Genomic DNA, 22092 nt, shown 5'->3' on the forward strand with positions numbered 1-22092 from the left:
GAAGGACAACACTGAGGTTCATGTTTGAAAGTGGTCTTTTAGAAAGGGGATACATTTTCATTAAGCTTACTATGAGTCTGGTCACTAAGAGGAGCAGTGCAAACTGAAGGAATGCAGGCTGTGGAGATGACTTCAAATGAACCTCACTGAGGATTCCTACACAGTTGAGGCAATATAATGGACCCCTGTGGCTGTAAAGGCACAGCCCCACTTGCCCATCCCCCTTCCTGCTCCCAGTGAAGAGCTGCTTCCTCCCCAGCACAGCCCCTTCTGACTCCTTGGCAAGCCAGTTCAGCCTGATAAACTTGTGGAAAAAGTAATCCAGGGGAGGGAAAAATCTGATTTTTTTTTTCCTTCTTCCCCCCCCCCCCCCCTTAAACTTTAGGGGGAACTATTACAAATGCTTTGAACAAAACTGCTAGCAAGTTCCTGCATATTTTCAACTTACACACTAAATTAAATCAGAAACCCCTGGATGCTCTATACCAATCAACACACAAAAAGCTATTGACATTTTTCTGAACCCACCGAAATGTGATCTTTGTAAAAATCACTTCTGCATCATTTAGGAATTGGTCTTATCTCACACACCCCGATAACTGTGCAGTGCCTATAGAAACATGCTCTGCTCATTCAGCAGCTCAATAAGCTATGAATCCATAAGCAGTGCTGACCTCCCCCACTTAGAACATTTGAAAAAGTAGCTAGGAAAACATGAAATAAAGGTAAAAATGTCAACGTTATCAGTCAGACCTCCATTTTCACTAGAACAAGAGATACACTTCGAATTAGGAATGATCTTCCCATAGCATCAATACAAGGAATATGAGTATCACAACATTATATGCTAAAAAGCCACGCTAGCTTTTTCACCCACACCTTCCAGAAATTCATCCTTAGACATTCATACTCAAGAGAAGTGACAAACTCCACTCTAAAAAGTCAACTACCATCCTCAAAGGCTCCAAGTAAACTGAACAGTGCTAGGAGGAGCATGCAAATAGAGAGGTGGCTATCCTCAAACGCTGCCTGAGAAAAGGATATCCCAGCCATTTTTAAGGAGCGTACAGTTCTTGGGATTCTCCCAAACAATTTTCTTCTGATATCTATGAAAAAATTTCTAGGAAACAACTGGAGAAACCTAGAAAGCAACAGGAGATAGTAGCAATCCAAAATAAACCATGCTTGCTGATTCCCAATTCAAAACACAGAAGAGTTGGTCTGGGATTTCTGAAACTTGTATTATCTGCCAATATCATTCTGTACTCAAGTCAGAAAGACTAACACCTGCTTACATTCACTAAATAGCCAATTTATCACAATTTATAAACTAAGTAGATTTTGTTGGTAATTCTTAAAACAATCTGAACATTCAGAGTTCTAGTTCAACTAGTTTTGAGGAAACTAGTTTCTTCCTTCCAAGCACAACAGAGAAAATGGTTTTTGCTATATATGTAAAATGGTCAGTCGTTGCAGCAGAACACTTGGGGAATTTGTTCATCCATCAGCTTCTGCTTTTACCAAAAGTCCCCATTCAACTCTGAAAGGCAAAATTTTACCTGGTTTCTTCCCATCCTCTCCAACATTCCCTCTCAGGAACTGTTACTCCTGTCCTGGACCATACACCTTCCCACTCCTTTTTCCTGTCATACTTTAATACTAGAAGCCTTTTAATATTTGAAACTTAATGTCTTACTTCTGTAGCACATTTTCCTTCGTTTGAAATTTAGAACTGTGATGTTTTTCGATGAATTTATTGTCAAGTTGAGCTGCATTAGTATTGTGACCTCAGAGTCGAGTCTGCCAGTGCAGGAGAGTTCGACACGAAACACTGCAAAAAGACAACAAATAGGCATTGCAGTTAAGTTCAAGCACTTTTCAGACATTGTCATCAAAGAATATTTAAATATGGGTCTTTTTAAATTATGTTTATAATGTATGTTTTTAAAGAACTTGCTTTTAAAAAATGGTATTTTAGCCTTCATGCCTTGTAATTTCAGACAACTATTAAAGCCTTAAAGGGCACAGACTTGAAATTTAAGTGAGTTATATTAAAAGTTTACAGGCTACTAAAAATTGTATCTGTGGATAAATTACCATTAGCCATCCATTAGCTTTGGAGCTAAGGTGCTGTCACAAGAGAAACCTCTGTTATCACAGAAAACTGTTTTCCTCATTGCTTCTTCAAAAGCTGTGAAGGCTAGCTCTTTTCACAACTGTAAAGTTTAAACATTTTGGCCTCTGCAAATCTGACTGGAATCAAAGGTTAAACTAATATGACATTGTTTACTTTCTAGCTTACATACCAGTATTATTTACACCAACAGAGCAGACACAACAAGCCTAATTCCCTAGCCTCTGCTTTCACAAAAAAGTGGTACAAAACCAAAACACAATCTAGATCTTCAAAGGGCAATAAAATATAACAGAGTACAAGGAACCAGAGTTGAATGAGCAAGGAATGATGATCACTTGCACATTTCCAGAAACAAATAAAATTGTTTCCAGTATAAATTCTATGGAGGAGAATATTCAAATATTCAAAATAGTTTTTCTCAGTTTTAAAACTTACCATGAACTTCAATTTATTAACAACTCCCACACATCTTGAAATGTCATCTCTATAGGCTAGAGAAATTAAAAGGTGTGGATCTTAAAATTCATGCAATTGCTAATAATTTTGTTGAAAGGGAACAGGAACCTTGTGTGTGTGCGTACACATAAAAAACCATCACGTTTCCTTTTCAGGAAAATCTCTATCCTCCACTAAACAAGGGGAAAAATATTACTCTCAGACTAATAATCTCAACCTATTCTATTATCTAGTCTATAAACAACCAGTTATTCTCCTGGTATCCAGCCCCCTGATCTGGAAGACAGGGATGGGGAACAGAATGAAGATCCCATAACCCAAGGGGAACCCTGCTACACCACTTAGACACACACAAGTCTATGGGGCCAGATGGTGTCCACCCAAGAGTACTGAGGGAGCTGGAGGAAGTTCTCCCCAAGCCACTTTCAACCATTTATCAGCAGTCCAGGCTAATCAGGGAGGTCCCAGATGACTGGAGATTAGCAAATGTGACATCCATCTACTAGAAGGGACAGGAGGATCCAGGGAACTACATGCCTGACAGTCTGACCTCTGTGCCAGGGAAGGTTATGAGCAGATCATCCTGAGCATCATTACACAGCATGTACAGGACAACCAGGTGATCAGGCCCAGGCAGCATGGCTTTAGGAAAGGCAGGTCCTGTTTGACTAACTTGATCACCTTCTATGACAAAGTGGCCTGCTTAGAGGGTGAGGGAAAGGCTGTGGATATTGTCTACGGGGACTTTAGTAACACCTTTGACACAGTTTCCCACAGCATTCTCTTGGAGAAACTGGCTGCTCATGGCTTGGATGGGCGTACTCTTTGCTGGGTGAAAAAAAATGGCTGGATGGCCAGGCCTAAGGAGTGGTGGTGAATGGAGTGAAATCCAGCTGGTGTCAGTCTCTTCTCCCAAGTAACAAGTGATAGGACAAGAGGAAATGGCCTCAAGTTGCACCAGGGGAGCTTTAGATTGGATACTGGGAAAAATTTCTTCGCCAAAAGGATTATCAAGCACTGGAACAGGCTGCCTGGGAAAATGGTTGAGTCACCATCCCTGGAGGTATTGAAAAGACATACAGATGCGTTGCTTAAGGACATGGTTTAGTGGTGGACTTGGCAGTGCTAGGTTAACAGTCAGACTTGGTGACCTTAAAGGTCTTTTCCAGTCTAAACAATTCTATGATTCTAATCTATAATACCATTTTAGCAATGTCATAACTGTTGCAGAAGGACTGTAAATGTATTATGTTTAATAGAGAAAAATTACGCTCTTAAGCAACACTACACACTTCGGGAAAAACAAATTACCACCAGAAAGCATTACTAGTGTCAGCACCAGCTGACACTTTCGGGGGTGGAGAGTTTACCTGAAAGGGTGCGAGGAACTTCTCCTTGTAGAGAAATGTTGGCCTGGGGCATAGACATAGCCATGGGATTATCTACCTGAAATCCCAGTTTATATCCAACCTGTAACAATTGTTAGGAGATGGAAAACACATAAGAAATCTCTACAGTAGTAAAAAGAATTGCTACATATCTTTTCATAGTTCTTCTTGAAATTAAGAAACTGTAGCTTATTTTCAAAGAATGCTGGTGATTTTAGGTGCCCAAATTCAAGGTTTCATATAAGAAGTCTAAATATCAGATTTTTGTGACAGTTCAAATTAAGAAAGACAAAACAGAAGCCATTCTTGAAATGATTCTTGAAAATTGGGGGAGAATTTAAAGTGCTGTATTAAAAAAAAAAACAAACAAACAAACAAACACAAACCTCCCTTGCTGTTACTTTTAAACTTACTTGTTCAAAAGCCAGTTTGTTAAAACCATAGAAATTCAAAAGGTTCCCCCTCCTCTGGTCAGTTTTATAAACTGCATAGCCAAAATAGCTTACAGTTTATTCAACTATAGTCAAGATTTTATTTCCACTTAAGCTGATTCTGCAAATATTCATTCAAAAAAGCACAGGACGTGCAATCACGGTAATGGAAGCAGGGCTATACAAGCTCAAAAATTCCTCTTCAGAAGTCACAGATGGGCCCAAGAAACCTCAGGGCAGGGACAGTGATGCAGATGCTCATAGCCGAAGTTGTAACAACAAGGGAACTCTTCCAAAGGCCCTATTCAAATGGCAAGTGACTGAACTGCCTGTGAAGGTAGAATGCAAAACCAAGTAGAAGGCCTGGCTTGCACTGTACCCAATATCAATGCAGGCCAAAATTCACCTCTCTTAAAAAGTTACACCTCAAAGGGAAGAACACTGGCAGAAGGAATCTTCAGAAATTGCATTAGTGCAGTTGTTAAATATTACTGTTCCTACTGCAGTTTCTTCTACTTATGGACAGAATAATAACCATCATTAAAGCTTAAAAAAAAGAATGAACATCTGGCAGAGACTGAACAGATCCTTTCATAAAGAAAAGTAAATGGTTAAGTAATTAGAAATCCTTCAAAATGTAAGAGCATATGCAATCTTTGACAGCTGTTGCTGCATGCTCCAACCATGGTGATTAAGGGAAATAAAACCCCCTTTCCATTTAATCGGTGCTCGGTAGTAACACACTAAATGCTACTTTTATAGGTTCTTCTTGTCTCCAAACATAAGTTTCTAGAAATCTCTAAAGCACAATTGCTCTACATTTAATTTCCAGAGGCTTCAGTTCATGGCTGCCCCTTCTGTGTGTTCAGTGCACCACCAGAAGAGACTCCACAGCCAGTAGCTTGTACATAATACACATGTAGCTTGCTAGAAGGAAGAAGTATAAAATACTTCAAAAGAAGTGCTTAACCTTTCTAAAACAAGAAGAGAACAGTTTGGATACATATCATCTTAACTTATTGCCTGCAACCATATAAACAATTCTTTTGTACCTAGCACATGCTAATTTTTGCAAAGAATAAAAGCCATTAAATTATAATAGTGGGTATTCACCAAGCGATACAGATCACATGTCAAGTACTCAAACACAGACGTTATGCTTGCTTACCTTGGATTTAGCGTGCCAGCTGAAGTGAAGATTGTTGGTCTCGCTGGGTATTAAGAGATTGAAGGACAGTGCGTAGTGATTAACCACATCGTTCCTCACATAAGACAACTCTGCATCAAGACCTGTAATAGGAAAGAAAAGAGTAAGATGGGGAAGAACAGGACCAGCAGTAACACACCAGAACAAACAACTATCAGTACCACCAGCTCCACTTGTATTTGAATGTTTAAGCAAATACTTCCTCAAGTCCATAAATTCAATTGCAGGTTTGGAGATCCGTAGTCATGCATGTCAGCATTAACAAGAGTGCTTCAAACTCTTACAAAGCAACAATTTCAGAGAAATTGCAGCCTAAACAACAGGTAAAAGTTGGAATGTAATGGAAAGAAACATGACTTTTCATACAATCCTCCAAAAGAGCCATTATAGACTGTCCTGAACATACTCCTGTCTGCTTCTGGGAATCATAGGTCCAGTTTTGCTCTTACAGCCATGTATGCTCAAAACAAACTGCTTTGGATTATTAACTTATTAATTGCATGTAATTCTCCCTGGAATAGATCATAACACAAAGCACATGACAAAAGGAGGAATGACATTTGTACACTAAGTAATATTAGTATTTAATGTCTGCCATTTGCTTTCTGGACTTTTAAATAAACCTCAATAGTTGAAAGACCCAGAGAACTATTTAGTACAGAGCACTAAGGTGCATTTTCCTAAATAAGGCACATACTCTTATATTTAGAAGTACTGAAGCTGCCATTATCTTTTGCAGCACACATTCCAAAGTCACACTGAATACAGGATAGGACCCTACAGCTTGCCCTGGGTGTCACTAGCAATTAGTGGTAAAGCAAGCCCTACAAATTAACCCCCTTCCCTGCAGCTGTCAAATTAATCCCAGCTCCATACCCTCAGGACAAAACCATACATACTGTATTTGTAATCAGTACCATTTTGTCTTGTCTCACACAGCTATTCCTGCATTGCTCCCAGTTAAATGCTATCCAGGCTCAAGAATACATTGACATACTATGAAAACTGGGCAAATCAGACACAGGTGCATGCTCCAAGCATGAGCTACACAGAGGGGACCAAGTTCAATTAAAGTATTCACAGTACAATTGGGAACATAAATAATGGAGTTATTTTTATTATGGCTAGAAAGTCAAGAAAACTGGAGAGGTTGTGACTCCAATATGACAGCATTTAAGGCATCCTGAAGTTATTCCAAGAATCTAGGGAGTCATGAAAGGTTTGGGGTTTGTTTGGTTTTTTTTTTTCATAAAGAAAAAAAATAAAAGATAACTATTGAACTGTGTAGACAAGCTATATTTGAAGAAAGGGACAATGAGCATGAGCATAAGATAATTAATTCCTCCTATTTAGTGGAAAAACTGGGCACAGATCAGTGCAAAGTGATAAGCATTCTCTTATTCCAGAACTTGATTTAATCTACCTTGTTTTCACAAGATACAGAAATGCAGCCAAGAAGTTCCTCTCCATTCTTGTTGCTGTTAACTACTTTTACTCCCTGCTGGCTCATTAATGTCCTGAAACTTAATCAAAACCCAAGAGTATATAATCACAGATACTAGGGGCTGGTGAGGGGGAGAACTCTAGAGACTGGATGCACGAAAGGAATCAAGAAGACAGAGTAATCCCAGGGAGAAATGCAAATGCTCTCCAACAAGATCCTGAACAGAAGAAGATGCAGATGATGTCTTAAGTGCTGACTGTAATCAGCACAAGACAGTATATAAAGGAAAAGTTAAACCTTTCTTCTCCAATTTGTCCAGATTTCCACTCAATAATAAACGGCAAATGTAAAAGCATATCCACCAGTAAAATAGGGACAAGAGGGAAGCACACACACACCCCTTGAAACAAAGGCAGACATTTAAAACACATAAAAGAAACAACAAACTTCCAAAATAGCTCATCCAGATAATTTTTACATGTCTACATGTTTATTCATGAAATCTACCTCAGTTTTAGACAATGTGGGAGGAGCATATAGAACAATTCACAACTATCAGGCATTTGCCATTAGATCCAATCAAGACGATGGGAAGCTTTATGGGCGTAAACTTAGTAAACAAAGTATTCAAATCAAACCCAGTAAGTACAAGTTATTAAAAAAAAGACAGGAAGATAAAACGATTAGCAGGTGAAACTATGAAATTGGAGCAATGAAACTACTTTTGGAAGAAAGAAAACCTTCTCTTGCTGATAAATGGTCACACCAGCAATTAGAGGTTCACAAGAAAAATATTTCAGAATTTGTAACACCATGAGATTTTCAAGGTGATAATCCTTGATTTAATATAAACTTTGTAGAGAAACTGGTCATAGAAATCAAATGGGTATACAGCAATAAAATAGCCTGTTATAAAAACTGGCTTTTATAAAAGTAATGTAAAAGGCAATCCTAATTGAAGCTGTCAAGCATAAATATCTTGATGTGCAATAATAGCTAAAGGTGTACAAAACCAAATTACCCTACAGAAGATCAATCAAATCTTTTAGCTTTACTAGTGGTACAACACCGAGTAATTTGATTATATAGACCACTAATGTTTTAATGCTTGTACTTCCATGAAAAGCTTTACAAACAGGCAATGCTCATTATAAGAATTTCAACAGCATCATGTAAGAGCAGCATGAGAATCAATGTCAAGTTTTATTGCTTAAAAAATTTATGCTCTAAAAGACTGACATATAAAAACAATTTAAGAGGTTTTGTAGAATAGCTCAACTCATAAAAAAGAGGCAGATTTGCCTGACTTAATATCCTGTTTCTATAGAAAATGCCTAGGGAAGAATATAAAACCAAAGTAAATACACAGTGACACTTTGGCAGTAGATCCTCTGTGCTTCTAGTGTTTGTGGATCTTCCTAAAGTAACTTCCTAAACCAATAGGCAGTATCTTCCAACAGCTTCTCACTGTATTTTTTATCTTCTATGAATTGGGATAAAAGCTTTCTCAAACCCTGAAAACTGGCAGATACATACTTAGGAAATGTCAATGTTTCAATACTGTATGGTATTTTTTCCTTTTAAGTTTATAAAAAATGAAAACATTTCCTCTATAGCGCATCTTCTTCCATCACTGAACTACAGACAAAATTCCATTTGCCTTGCACAGCTAAGAACCTGTGTCCACACCAGACAAGCAAGCGCCCATCTTCCTACCCCCAATCTGCCACAGCAGTTTTGCTTCTAGACCATCCTTCCATCCCTAATTTTTCATCCCCTTGCTGCCTCCCACATCTCAATCCTGAATTCCTGAAGCACTTTGCCTATATAATTTATCTCAATCAGGCCAGCAAAACACAAAAATTGCAGTTGAACCTGCCAGTCAAATAGATCAACCTGCCTGTGCTCCAGGCAGGAAGGTGTGTTCTGCCCAACACAAAGGAGTCTAGGTGCCAATAACCAGCGATGCCGGGAGCTGCACCACATCCCAGCCATAAGGGAGGGCACTGGGAACGTACATAGAGGCCAGGAATCACACAGGGTACTGCAGCGAAAGGTGATGAAAGCCAGAGCCATAGCTCATTGATCGGTTGCATGAGTATTCTCAATGCAGGCTGCCATCGCTCCGCTTGCTGCATTCCTGGGCTTCCTCTGTTTCATGAGTCTTCCACTCTGAGGAAAAGAAAACCTCCCCATACCCACAGAAACTGCACAGGCAATACTGCAGCACCATGCACGCTCAAGAGGTCCACATCAGGTAGATTCCAGACTTCTACACTTAGTAGATTTTAGCCAAGATAAGGTATGTTCTTCTCAATGCCGCATGGGTTGCACAGGTTAAATTCTTACCAATAAAAACCATGGCACAGCCTGCCAGGCTCCAACAGCCCTGTGCTGCTGAAGACAGAGGACAAGGATACCACTACCAACACACTGGGCAGACCACATCCAACACCTCTCTTCCCACAAGGTCAGATTACAAGGACAATGATCAACCTTGGTGAAACATCAAACAGGTTCAGTTACATTCACTGAGTATTGGTGGGGAGCTACCTGTACTCAGTCAGATACTTTGTTCCTTGTTATCTACACACTTTTTTTTTTTTAACAAACAATGAAATGGTGCCTCCTCACTGCTTAGATTCCCAGACTGATTAAGTGCTATTATTAACTTTCTCTGGAGTAGACTTTAAAAATGGTTAAGGAGTTTGCAGAGAACACTTTAGGCTCCATTACCATGATAGTTTAAGTCTAACTCAGAATTGCTTTAATTCTGCATTTCACCTTTTTTCTTCAGACACCTACTTACACCTGCCTTGCAATGTTCACTACTTAAGCCTTCAGCAAGCCAAGTTCAAGAAGTCAAGCAGGTAATATGCAGGGAGGAGAAAAAAAAAAAGTGGGGAACACTTCTCAGGCAGCTTAACTTCCTGAATTAGTGAGGATGCTCAGAAGCACCCCTTCTGGAGGCCAAGACTGCAGCAGCACTAACTTAGATGGGCCTTATTCTAAAATAGTACTGTTACCATACTGGGCTTTTTTTCAAAACATGCTTTGGGAATAGGCAGCTTCAAAAGATGGTATCAAATGCAGCAAGCCACATACTGTCAATACACAGCCTCAACCAGCAACCTCAGTTTTTCACTTTTCTTTTTTTAATGTGTAAATCTCTTTCAAACACAGAAGCAGCATAAGCTGTAATCAGCCTACCCGTAGCAGGTTGCTGAGGAAAAGAAGACAGAAGCAAGGTTTGTTTCCCCAATTGTTTCAGATTCCAAGAATGCTTAGTAAACTACTAAACTACTACACTAAAACCTACTGACTGGGGGTGGGGGAAATGGAATTCTGCAAGACGTTGGGTTGTTCCTAAGGTGCTGAGTGCTTTCACCACCTTGCACTTCAAGTAGGGCAAATACACCAGCATCCTGGAACAAACCAGAATTGGTATGTAATGTTTTACATCATATATGGAATGATAAAAAGAAAAAACAGGTGGCTCTAGAAGGAAAACACAGATGCATTACAAAGAGCTAGAGAAAATGGGCAGTTCTTCAATAATAATTTTTTAGGCAAAGCAGTAAAACATAAAGGGGAGGAGAACCTTACAAAGAAATTGAAAAAACGTTGGGTTACATAAATTGCAGAGGTGGAAAGAAGCTTTTCAGAAATGCTTCTGTTGATTTAAGTAGTATATTGGTGATCAGTGATGAAGAGTTTTAAAACATAGGCTGCAGTTTTGCTTTGGCAAGCCTTCTTAAACAAGTCCATATGCAGACAACACACAACACTAAAGGATCTAGTTTCTCATTACTTGGACTCGACTAACCTACACCAGCCCACATGAAAACAGTAAGACCAATGCTTTGCTTTAATTTCAAGGGGAAAACACCACCCTTTTACCCAGGCAACCCCTAAATCTCATTATTAACTTCCACATCGTTGTACCTCCTACCCTTGGGCACAAACTTGAGAGAATAAATTAAAGTTGAACACAAACAAAAAGGTAAATTTAAGCAGCACCATAGAGAAAGTCAGTCATTCTTTGCACTGTTTAACATAACAAAACATCTGAAGAAGCTCAGAAAAGAAGGGGAGAGGCCAATTTTCATTCCCAAATGTGAAAGATGCTAAGCAGCCCTTGTGTTCATGACAAAATTGGATCATGTCAGTCTAGCAGCCTAACAAAACTCTTCTTTTCAAATGCCCTTGTGTAAATGCAGTCTAGCTGCAACTTTTTTCTTCTTTTTAAGCACAATATACAAAAGAAACTCACCACTATCAGCATGGGAAAAATTAGATTTTATTCTTATGAAGCAAATCTATCCTACAACATCCAGTAGCAGTAACATATTCTTCTTAAAGATGACAACAATATTTAGGCATCTGTTACCCCAGGTAACAGACTTCAAGTTATCATAACATAATTCTGGAAGATTATGTCTGAAAATCAAGAACGGGCCAGCACGTCTGAAAATCAAGAACGGGCCAGCACGTCTGAAAATCAAGAACGGGCCAGCACGTCTGAAAATCAAGAACGGGCCAGCAATATAAGAGTTCAGTGAGATCGCTCTTACTGAAATACTGCTTGCTACAATATGAAGATTAGCCCTAGTCTAATAGCAATCTGCTAACAATAGCTGGCATAATTGGCTTTTCCAGCTGCCTACCCAACCCTCTGGTAGATTCCTGTCTATGTACTGAAATTAGTATCCGTTTTCTTAATACACTAGTCTGTAATTTGTATGAGTTTCTTCATAAGCAGCTGGGAAATCTCTGCAGTGCGACGTCAAACCAATACAGCCCTCACAGAGCAAGACACTCCCGCTCCTGATTCAGCCACTGAAATATTTAATTGAGAAGAGTTACACATTTGTGAGAAACTGAACTAAGGTATTGTTTATTAAGACTTATGTTAAGCTCAATGTAAAGCATGCGAAGAATACCTCCCAGGCGTGCTTATGCAAGATAACCATCAGAGATAAGACAAGCAACCCCTTATCACCAGGAAGCAGGAAACGACCCCCTAACAACAACTGAAGCATGCGAAAAGTACCTCCACTATCTCATTGAACATGGAAGTAAAGATGTATAAAGAGAGACTGTTTGAACTGCTCAGTACGGCAGTTGGCGGAGCGCAGACTCCCCTGCCGTCCAGCGCTGTATTTGCTCATATTCTACTTGCTACAATTAATAAAATTCTAATTGGATTATGATCCATTGTGGTCTCAATTTATGACAATCTTGGTGCCGTGACTCGGATAAGGAACGGTGAGCTTCTGTCCTCCGGGGAGGCGCCCCGCGGCAATCCGCGGCCCCGCGACCGACAGCTTACCTCAACCTTACCGACGAACCTAAATTCTAGAATGATGAGCAAAGGAGAAACCGGTAAAATCCCATAAAAATTCTGTGCACGGGAGTCCGGACGAAGACGCAGGGCGCGTAAGTATATGGCGAATTTGTTCGCGGGTTTACCGTTCGGGCGGGATTGGGTTTCCTGGAATATAACGAGTGAGAGGTTCGCTATATTGAACCAGGCGAGTGCGGACCCTTAAGTACTGCGTTTCCCATCTCCCGCGAGGGACTGGGCCAGGAACAAGGGGAACGAGTGAGTGCACGCTTGTGGATATTCCAGAAGATGGGGGCGAAGGGCAGCAAGCCTTCGACTCCCATGGGAAAGGTACCCACTGTACCTAAGAATACCCCTCTGGCATATATCCTAGACAATTGGAGATATTTCCCTGGAACCCTAGGGAAAGATAAACAGAAAATGATAAAATATTGTACTAGGATATGGGGAGGGAAGAAGATTTCTAAAGATGTCGTTTGGCCAGTCTATGGGTCAGAAGAGGATTGGGTCAGACAACAATTAAACCTCTGGGTTAACAATAAAAAAACCCCTTAACCCAGAAGAGAGTCAGTATGCGGAAGTGTGGCTAGAAAGACCGAGAGCTAGACTTTATCCACTGAATGAAGTAAAAACTGAACAAAAGAAAAAGAAGGAAGAGTTAGACGAAACCCTTCTAACCCCCCCTCCCTATATTTCTCCTCCTGCTCCCGCAGCCCCTTCAGAGGTCCCCAGAGTGCCCACTCCCCCACCAGAATCGGAACAAGGGTCTCCCCCTCCTCCTAGACGCGTAACTAGGAGTCAAAAAGGGGCAGCTCAGATGTATCCTTTAAGGGAAATGCCCATGGGGGGACCCCAACCTGTGATTTGATATATTTTTGTGCCCCTAAGTTCGGCTGACCTACGAGATTTTAAAAGAACCGAGATGGGAAACCTAATTGAAGACCCACTCGGAGTGGCAGAAAGATTAGATCAATTTTTGGGACCAAATCTTTATACTTGGGATGAGATGCAATCTATCCTTGGTCAATTATTTACTACCGAGGAAAGAGATATGATCAGGCGAGCAGGAATGAGACTGTGGGATGCTCAGCATGCCCAGGGACCCCAAGCAGATATTAAATGGCCACTCCAAAGACCTAATTGGGATAATCAGGATCCGGTGCATAGAACTCATATGCAGGACCTGAGAACTATAGTAATTCAAGGGATTAGAGAAGCAGTACCCCGTGGCCAGAATATCAATAAAGCATTTAATGAAATACAAAAGAAAGATGAGAGCCCTACTGAGTGGCTGGAACGACTGAGGAAAGCCCTTCAGCTGTATTCTGGGGTAAATCCAGACGACCCTTTAGGGCAAGCGCTCCTCAAAACTCAGTTTGTGGCAAAATCATGGGAAGATATCAGAAAGAAGATTGAAAAGTTAGAGGACTGGCAGAATAGAGGGTTGGATGAATTATTGAGGGAAGCTCAGAAAGTCTACGTAAAGCGGGAAGAAGAGAGCAGCAAGCGACAAGTAAAAATGATGGTAGCAGCAGTCAGAGAGGATCGCAAAGGGCGGACTGGTGAACACAGATCTGCTGGAACGAAACAAGGGAACGTGGAAGTAAAGAAGGAACAGAGATGTTGTTTTTACTGTGGAAAGAAGGGACATATAAAGACGAATTGCAGAGAAAGGATCAGGGATGAGGAAATATTAAAAATGGAATAGGAGAGTCAGGGGCTCTATATCTTAGGGGACCGGAGTCATCATGAGCCCTTGATAAAATTAAAAATAGGTCCCCATAAACAAGAGTTCACCTTTTTAGTAGACACTGGGGCTGAGAAATCGACTATTAGGCAAATACCTGAGGGATGTAAAGTTTCCCCTGAAAAAGTACAAGTAATTGGGGCAAAAGGAGAATTTAAGACAATAGAATCGGGCCCCCTGAGTGCCAGCTGGTCGGCTCAAGCCTGTGAGCTGTACGCATTGTGGAAAGCCTTAGTGTCACTGAAGGGAAAGGATGGAACTATATATACAGACTCACGCTATGCGTTCGGAGTAGTACATACCTTTGGGAAAACATGGGAGGAGAGAGGATTTGTTAACTCACAGGGAAAAGAACTGATACACCCAGAATTAATTCGGCGAGTTCTGGGGGCATTGAAAATACCAAATAAAATAGCAGTTGTACATATAAAGGGACACCAGCGAGGCACGAGTTATCAAGTTAGAGGAAATAATGCAGCTGATACAGAAGCAAAACGAGTAGCAGGCAATTATAGTACGATTTTGACTATGCAACAAGTACCTGTTAGTAATAATTTGAGTTTTGAGTCTGCAGAAAAGGAAAAACTAGAACAAATGGGAGCTAAGGAACAAGATGAAACAGCTGTCCGGACTGCTGAGCGTGGATGGACTCATGCTAGTCGCATTAAAGGCCCAGTGACGAGACCCCACTGGAAAGTAATCAGTACTCCAGGTGACACCAAGATAACTCTGAAAAGATAACGTAATGATAAGAACTTTAGTTGATTATTTTGCCGCATTACCTTTTGGTATAAAGTGTATATTGCTGTTTATATTTGCTATAATTATCTTTTTTAATCTATTATATATGGAAGCGTACAAAGTGTGTTGAAGGAAATTGCTAAACTTATGTAGTAACACAATATTGAATATAGAGGAAAAGCTAATAAGCACTTTAGACATACAAATTAGATGCAATCATTTGAACTGCGATTGTTATCCATTTGCTCGTTGCAAGTGTAAGGTATGCCAGGATAAATGGTGGACACACTGTGAATATGGATACCCTCCGATAGGAGTTTGCACACAGTGTTGGAAAACCCAAAGAACTCTCACTGAGTGGAAATTAAAAACAATTAGAGTCGGAACAAGAAATTATTCGAGGATCCCATGAATGGTGGAAAGTTTTGCCAAAGGAATAAACCCTTAGTATTATTGTTACCATTCCAACGAATCAATCCCCTTTGTGGTTGAAATTTTGGCTACAAAGTGCAGAAGGGAAGTACTAGCTGTGTCTTGCTTAGTCCCATTAGTTAAAGCTGCAAAGTGGGAGGCCTATATAAACAGGCAGAAAGCCTGAAACAGCTGTTCTCCTGAAGATTTCCCTTGCTGCCAAGAAGATGGTACACCCCGTGGCTCGAAGCAACCGAGTCGACGGGCGAGGCAGAGGAGGAACAAACTGTGGAGAAAAGAACCAGAACAATGGGACGCAAAAGCAGCTATGGTCGAACTTCCCCAAGACTGGTAAAAGTGTACTTAAATTGGAAAAATTGACAGACACCCTTTTTCCTGGTATATCGTTAGTTTTATTATCGATAATAGCCCAAACTCCGGAAAAGGTTAGATCAACGTAAAAAAGATCGTGAAGCGGGCAAGTTATGGTATGAAAGCTGGTTTAATGTTTCACCTTGGCTAACCACTTTGTTGTCTGCTTTAGCAGGACCGCTTATTATGTTGATTCTGGGACTTATATTTGGACCTTGTATATTACGCTGTATTTTACATTTTATTAAAGAACGGTTTGACCCAGCTAAATTGCTTATTTTGACTACAAGGTCTGAAGCAAAATATAAGAGTATCTATTAATGAAGATGACGATTGTTGTGAATGCATTATGCCACATAAGAACTATGATTGTAATTGTGAGATATTACCTTGTGAGTGTTATGATAAATGTCGGAATTGTGGAAGAAGATTTGCCTGCAGTGCCGAAAATGAAAGTAGTGTCTAATAAACAATAATAGGATAAAAAGAAAAAGGGGGGATTGTGAGAAACTGAACTAAGGTATTGTTTATTAAGACTTATGTTAAGCTCAATGTAAAGCATGCGAAGAATACCTCCCAGGCGTGCTTATGCAAGATAACCATCAGAGATAAGACAAGCAACCCCTTATCACCAGGAAGCAGGAAACGACCCCCTAACAACAACTGAAGCATGCGAAAAGTACCTCCACTATCTCATTGAACATGGAAGTAAAGATGTATAAAGAGAGACTGTTTGAACTGCTCAGTACGGCAGTTGGCGGAGCGCAGACTCCCCTGCCGTCCAGCGCTGTATTTGCTCATATTCTACTTGCTACAATTAATAAAATTCTAATTGGATTATGATCCATTGTGGTCTCAATTTATGACACATTTAAGCAAGTTATTGTCTTTATATAAATATTCCATTTGTTCAGAGGTTTGCGTGCTCCAGAGAATGATGCCTCCACTCCCGAGCAGCTCGTCTGGGTTAGCCCTCTGCCCAGACCAGAAGCTTCCACTCCAGGGTGAACATCCACATGGAAAAGTATGAACCTCAAGCTTCAACATCCCTTCACCTCCAGCCACTTCCCAAGTCTGTGCAACCTACTCCATAAACACACAGGATTCTCCCAGCACTGGACAATTTACCTTGAAGATAGATCTCTCTTTTTTCTTCCCTCCTTCCATTTTCCTTTCATTAGAAATGCACCATAAGTCTGAAATGCTGATTTTAAATCCTAAGCTTTCTGGTTTTGCAACAGGTTCTGCAAATGTGCACTGGAAACAAATCTGCTGTTTTCATACCATCAGCCTAAGCACAAGGAAATGTGGCTGAAGAATTAAAAATCAGCTCTTGACTACTCAAATTTTTTTTTTCAGGGTAGAAAGAACACTTTCCCAGAGGAGCAAGCCTTCTTTGTTTGAATGTATTTAATCAGTTCCCTTCAACAAACAGCTTACAGAGGGCTGAAACTACAACTGGGAGTTAACAAATGAGGAAGTCAAATACAAGCTGATCCACATGGATCCATTTCATTTAGAAAACAGCAAACTATTGGAAATGTAATACTAAGCATCTGAATATATGCACACACATAAACTTCTTATATCCTATTTGTACATATCCAGTATATACAACAATGAAAGTAAACTTTCCTTTAATAAAACAAGTAACAGATTATAGCCTCCCACTTGCATTTTTACTTAAGTTTTCCACAATACTATAATCTGCCAGTTACAGCTGTCAGTCAGGAGTTTGGTCTGAAATACTTGCTTTTAAACATCTTACAGACCATGAGTCTCTGGAAAAGACGACTGATGAAAAATACCACAGAGAAAAAAAGTTAAATCTTAAGTAACATGGAGATTATGAAGAAACACCTTTTCCCTCTAATGCAGGTCCCAGAGAACATCAAAAGACATTCTTCAGTGTCAAGCTTAAAAGACAAAATCAGCAGGCACAAATCCATCAGTACTCACTAACACACTTTCTACCTTCTGCTGAGAAACATTTCTTCCCTGAGTGTTGAACAGGGATGTCCTTCTGCTCATCACGCCCCATTTTGGTACACAACTTCCTACTTCTATGTGAAGTTCTTCATTGCCTATGTGCATCTATCTAACAAAAGAGCTTTTCAACTTCAGTCTAAGCTTTGCTAGAAATGAACGTCTCATAATCCAGTACCACAGACCTTAAAAAACTGACCGTATGCAGTGCATGGAAAACAGACTAGAAATAAAGTTACAACTGGAGACACCACCAAAGCATACTGAAATGTGCAATGGCTTTGTGGAATTGCTCTACCATTAGGTCATTAACATAACACTGACTGGTGAGGTTCCAGAATTAAATCCATTCTCACCTCCATGGAAAACTTCTCCCACCAGAGCCTGATGCCTCATTGCAAATAGCACAGCTGCTTTGCAAGCTCACCTAACTCTGCCCAGCGGTAGCAGAGAGCATATGGACTGGGGTTACTTACACAAAGGGCTTTGCTACCGCACAGTTAACTTTTCATGAGCTGGAGATTGAATGCCTTACATACTGTTTTCCATGTTGAGGAAATACTCAACATAACTTCAAGGCAATGACTGCATCCTTGAAAACCAACCAAGACTTCCTAGCAGGGAATCTTAGTAGAAAACTTCCCAACATCTAGCACACAGGAGGAAAAACTGTTAGCTGAGAGCTCATTAAATTCTCGTGAATCTTTGCTGACAGATCACCCACAATTCACAGTGCTGATGGTGTTAAATAGAACTTGCAAGTTCAACACCACAGGCAAACAGGATTTTTCTCACAAAGGTCTTTGTGAAAGTCACAGAGTAGACCTGTTCTCTTTTAGGGGAAGAAGCTTTCCCCAGGAGGTGGCACTTGCTGAAGTGAAAGCATAAGGTGGTATTTAACTCTATCCATACCAAGAGGCAGATGTTAATTGTTCCTAGGACCCAACTGCTTACCCTTTTGTTGTTGTTTGAACAACAGCAACAATTACATTTCAACAGCCTGCCTGCTTATTCTTCTCTCCTTCACCTACAAAATCTATATTCTATCCATCAGAAAAATGAAGGCAGCTGTGAAAATGGTTAGAAGATGACACTCTCCTTAATGGGGAGAAAAAAAATCCCACACAAACCAACAGCACGTATCCTCAGAGCAGAACACAAGTAAACTCTGCTCCTAAGAACACCTTTGAAGTGAAATTTGCCCATTTTAAACTTAAAAGAAAAAAAAAGCCAGTAAACTCCCAACAAAACTAGCAGTCACTTTGTGTTAATAGCCAGAGCAGTGCACACAAGTTACCTGAAGGACTGATTCCAAAGGGAAGATGCAGTAGAGATGCACAAGACAAATACTTGAAGGCAGAGGGAAATTAGTGCCAGTGACCTACCCAGTGGGCAAGGGAAAATGCAACAGATGCGAATAGGAATGGTGCAGGTACAGGGTTGGAAGCAACTGAAAGGGAGCTCAATAATATAAAAATATAAAGCTGACTTTAATGAGCAAATTAAACAAATTTATTCTTAGCACATGGAATAGTTAGGTATATTTATGACAAAAATTTAACTTATTAGTAATGGTTAATGTCTCAATTATTGTAGCATGACGTTTGATGCTCCTTTTGAATTAGAGTGAGAATAAACACTGAGAATAGAAAACAAAAATAAAGTCTTCATCCACATGAACCGCAGCTGCCCAAGAGCACACATCTCAAAATAAAATAACTTCAGATCAAATGCTTGCTAGTATCAAAGAGCTTTTGAACTGAACTGCTGTAATTTTCCCAGGCAAGACTCAATCACCTAACAAAAGTATGTCAGATGTCATCTGGACTCGTGAATAATGGGGATTTGCAGTATGTAAGTGTCACCAACCCCACCCCAAAGTTATTCCACCTTTATTTTTTTTTAGTTACAGTAACATACCCACATGTTGATTTAGTTATCTCTGTAGGCAAGACCATAAGGTACCACAGCATAAGTCACCTTCAAACAGTCTCCCTTCCAGTGGCCATGACTATTTCAGTAACAAGTACCCAACTGAGTACAAATAAAAAAAAAAATTTAAAAATGACCACACACACCCCTCCCTCAATGCATCAGACCTCTTGGCCTCAAAACTCATGCTTCCAGTTCTGTGACCGACAGGACTGCTGAAGGGATAACGCACCCTTCACACCCGTTGAGATGCTTTGGAAGGCTTCCATCACAGTGACACTAATTGTTTAACACAAAACCAGGCTTTACACAAACTAAAACACGTCTATTCGCTTCTGTGGCAATCTCTGCCATCAGGAAGGCCATGGAGCTTAGTATTTTTTCTTTTATTGGGCATTTCTCTACAAGGCCATGCACTAACTTCTTAAAGGCTAAAACAGTTTTGATAAGATAACCATCTTCAGTTTATCAACCTGCTCAGCTTCACCATTGGTACCACTGGCATTACATATTCTGAGTGGCTGCAGCTTTTTCAAGCCTACCAAGCAGCAGTTCCAACGCTTACATTACTGTTCTTATCGGTCCCAAGCAGCATAGTGAAATCAATATCTGGTTAATTTAATTATGGCTATTCAACACCCAGTAAGTGGCAGTGAAATTCTAAAGCATCACATTAGTTTCAAGCTGTTGCTTCTGCTCCCAGATCTCCAAAGCAGTCAGTGCAAGTATGTGAGTTATCCGCTTGAAAGAAGGACAAAGGCATAGATGGAAGAGAAATAAAGTGTTTGAAGCCTCTACCACCATGCCCTTTGTACCACCACAAGGCATTTTCAGAGTGTTAGCATTCATTCTTACACAGGATCTGCTGGTGCTGCTGCCATTCAAGGGGGGAGAAAAAAGAAAAAAATTAATTCATCAGGCACAACTCATTAAATGCACTTCACCCTTTACGCACTCCCTGCTTCACAGTTGAGACCTCAAATACGATTTTAATACTGCACACTAAGTTAGGAATAGCCTCTAAAGACCCTTCCACTGCAAGAAAAGTAGGTGCCTCTGTGATATTTCAGTGTGGATAATATCAGGTAGGAATTAGTCATCAAGCAATTCCATTTTGCCAGAGCTCAGAACAACTGTGAACCAAGATAGAGTTGCTATTTATCCCATTAATTCAGCTTTTTCAGTATCCAAACACAACTCTAAATAGCAAAAGGGTAGGAGAAAAAACAAATGGCTTCCCCAAATACTTAATCTTTTAAGGTACCCACACACCGGAGTGTACAATATAGCTGCCTCCACAGGTCCCAATCTCAGGAAGATGCCACCTGGGATTTTTCATGCTTGTGAGCATGATCCTTATCTCTTGTATTTCCCTCTGCCCAGGTGATATTTAGGAGCAGTTTCAGCCCCTGCCTTCCTCGAAGTACCGTAAGCCCTTCTTGCTGGCTTTTCTCATGCATGCAGGGAGCTTTTTGTCCCAATTTCCTCTCTCTTGTTCTCATTCTGTCCACGCACTGGATGGAGAAAGAGTGTATACTCAAAGAGGCCAAACAATCAACAGTGATAAATAAGATGCTGCCAAACAGAACACAGGTGTAAAATCACAGCAGTGTGGAATGCAGCTTGGCGATTTTATTCCTTCCCTTCCCCCTCATCAGACTAGCCTTCAGCCTCAGAGGTCAGATTTCTTCCAAGTCCCTAACACACAAGTGTTACAAGAGCCACAAACATTTATCACTAGACAGAACTTGGCCTCTCGGGAGCTGAAATGGCTGCTTCCTCCCAGGGCTGAGGGCAAAGAGCCACACGAGGAAGCCAAGCTGCCTGCTGCCCATGCAGTCCCTCCTGAATGGCCAATTTGCAGAAGCAAATTGCTTTCTCCAGGTAGGATTCAGATAGAACCCCAGCATTTTTTAAATCTCAACACATAAGCTAGTGTGATAAATAAAGCAGAAGTCAACCACCCATCTCAGCAATGCTGAGTAGATCAATACACATGAGGACTTACATATTTCCTGGACTTCCCTCTGGTCACACGGAATACATTATTTCAAAGCAATCCTAACCCAGGCCAGAGGCTGCCTCCACTGGCACCACTTCTGATGGCCTTCTGCAGGCTATTTCAAACTTATAAGAGAATATTCTTCTGCCCATTTGTGAGCATTACAAATATTGCAGTGGGTTTATATGACTACACACATCTCAGAAGAAACAGCTATCCACATGCTATTTGAGCTTTGCAAATTAAAAGTGAGGCAACAAAACAGAAAAGGGCAGAGGAACCCCAAATACAGCTTGTTCTCATAAACCTCAAAATAGTATTGACACAAACCGTGATACTCGGTAAATCAGATGGACAAGCATCCAAGCACACTGAAAGGCTCCAAAACGAAAACACATTGCTCAACTCTGCAATGCAAGTAACTTGTCACAACCTGCTGCAGCTTGCTAGCAGCCAGATGTTGCTGCATGCACCCTCAAGCCCCCTATTTC

General features: G+C 40.5%; 1 protein-coding gene across 2 annotated transcripts in view; it reads right to left on the reverse strand.

Moving 5' to 3' along the window:
- The window catches only part of RYK (receptor like tyrosine kinase), a 69660-nt gene that overhangs the window by 41027 nt on the left and 6541 nt on the right, over positions 1 to 22092 (reverse strand). For both annotated transcript variants that reach the window (XM_064457097.1, XM_064457098.1), the window contains exons 2-4: positions 5581 to 5702; positions 3964 to 4063; positions 1697 to 1831 (exon numbers count right to left, since the gene is read on the reverse strand). In XM_064457097.1, coding sequence (XP_064313167.1) covers positions 1697 to 1831; positions 3964 to 4063; positions 5581 to 5702 — 357 coding nt within the window. The remainder of the gene's footprint in view (positions 1 to 1696; positions 1832 to 3963; positions 4064 to 5580; positions 5703 to 22092) is intronic.

This window comes from Phalacrocorax carbo, chromosome 7 (genome assembly GCF_963921805.1).
Source record: "Phalacrocorax carbo chromosome 7, bPhaCar2.1, whole genome shotgun sequence".
NCBI classification, from domain to species: domain Eukaryota; kingdom Metazoa; phylum Chordata; class Aves; order Suliformes; family Phalacrocoracidae; genus Phalacrocorax; species Phalacrocorax carbo.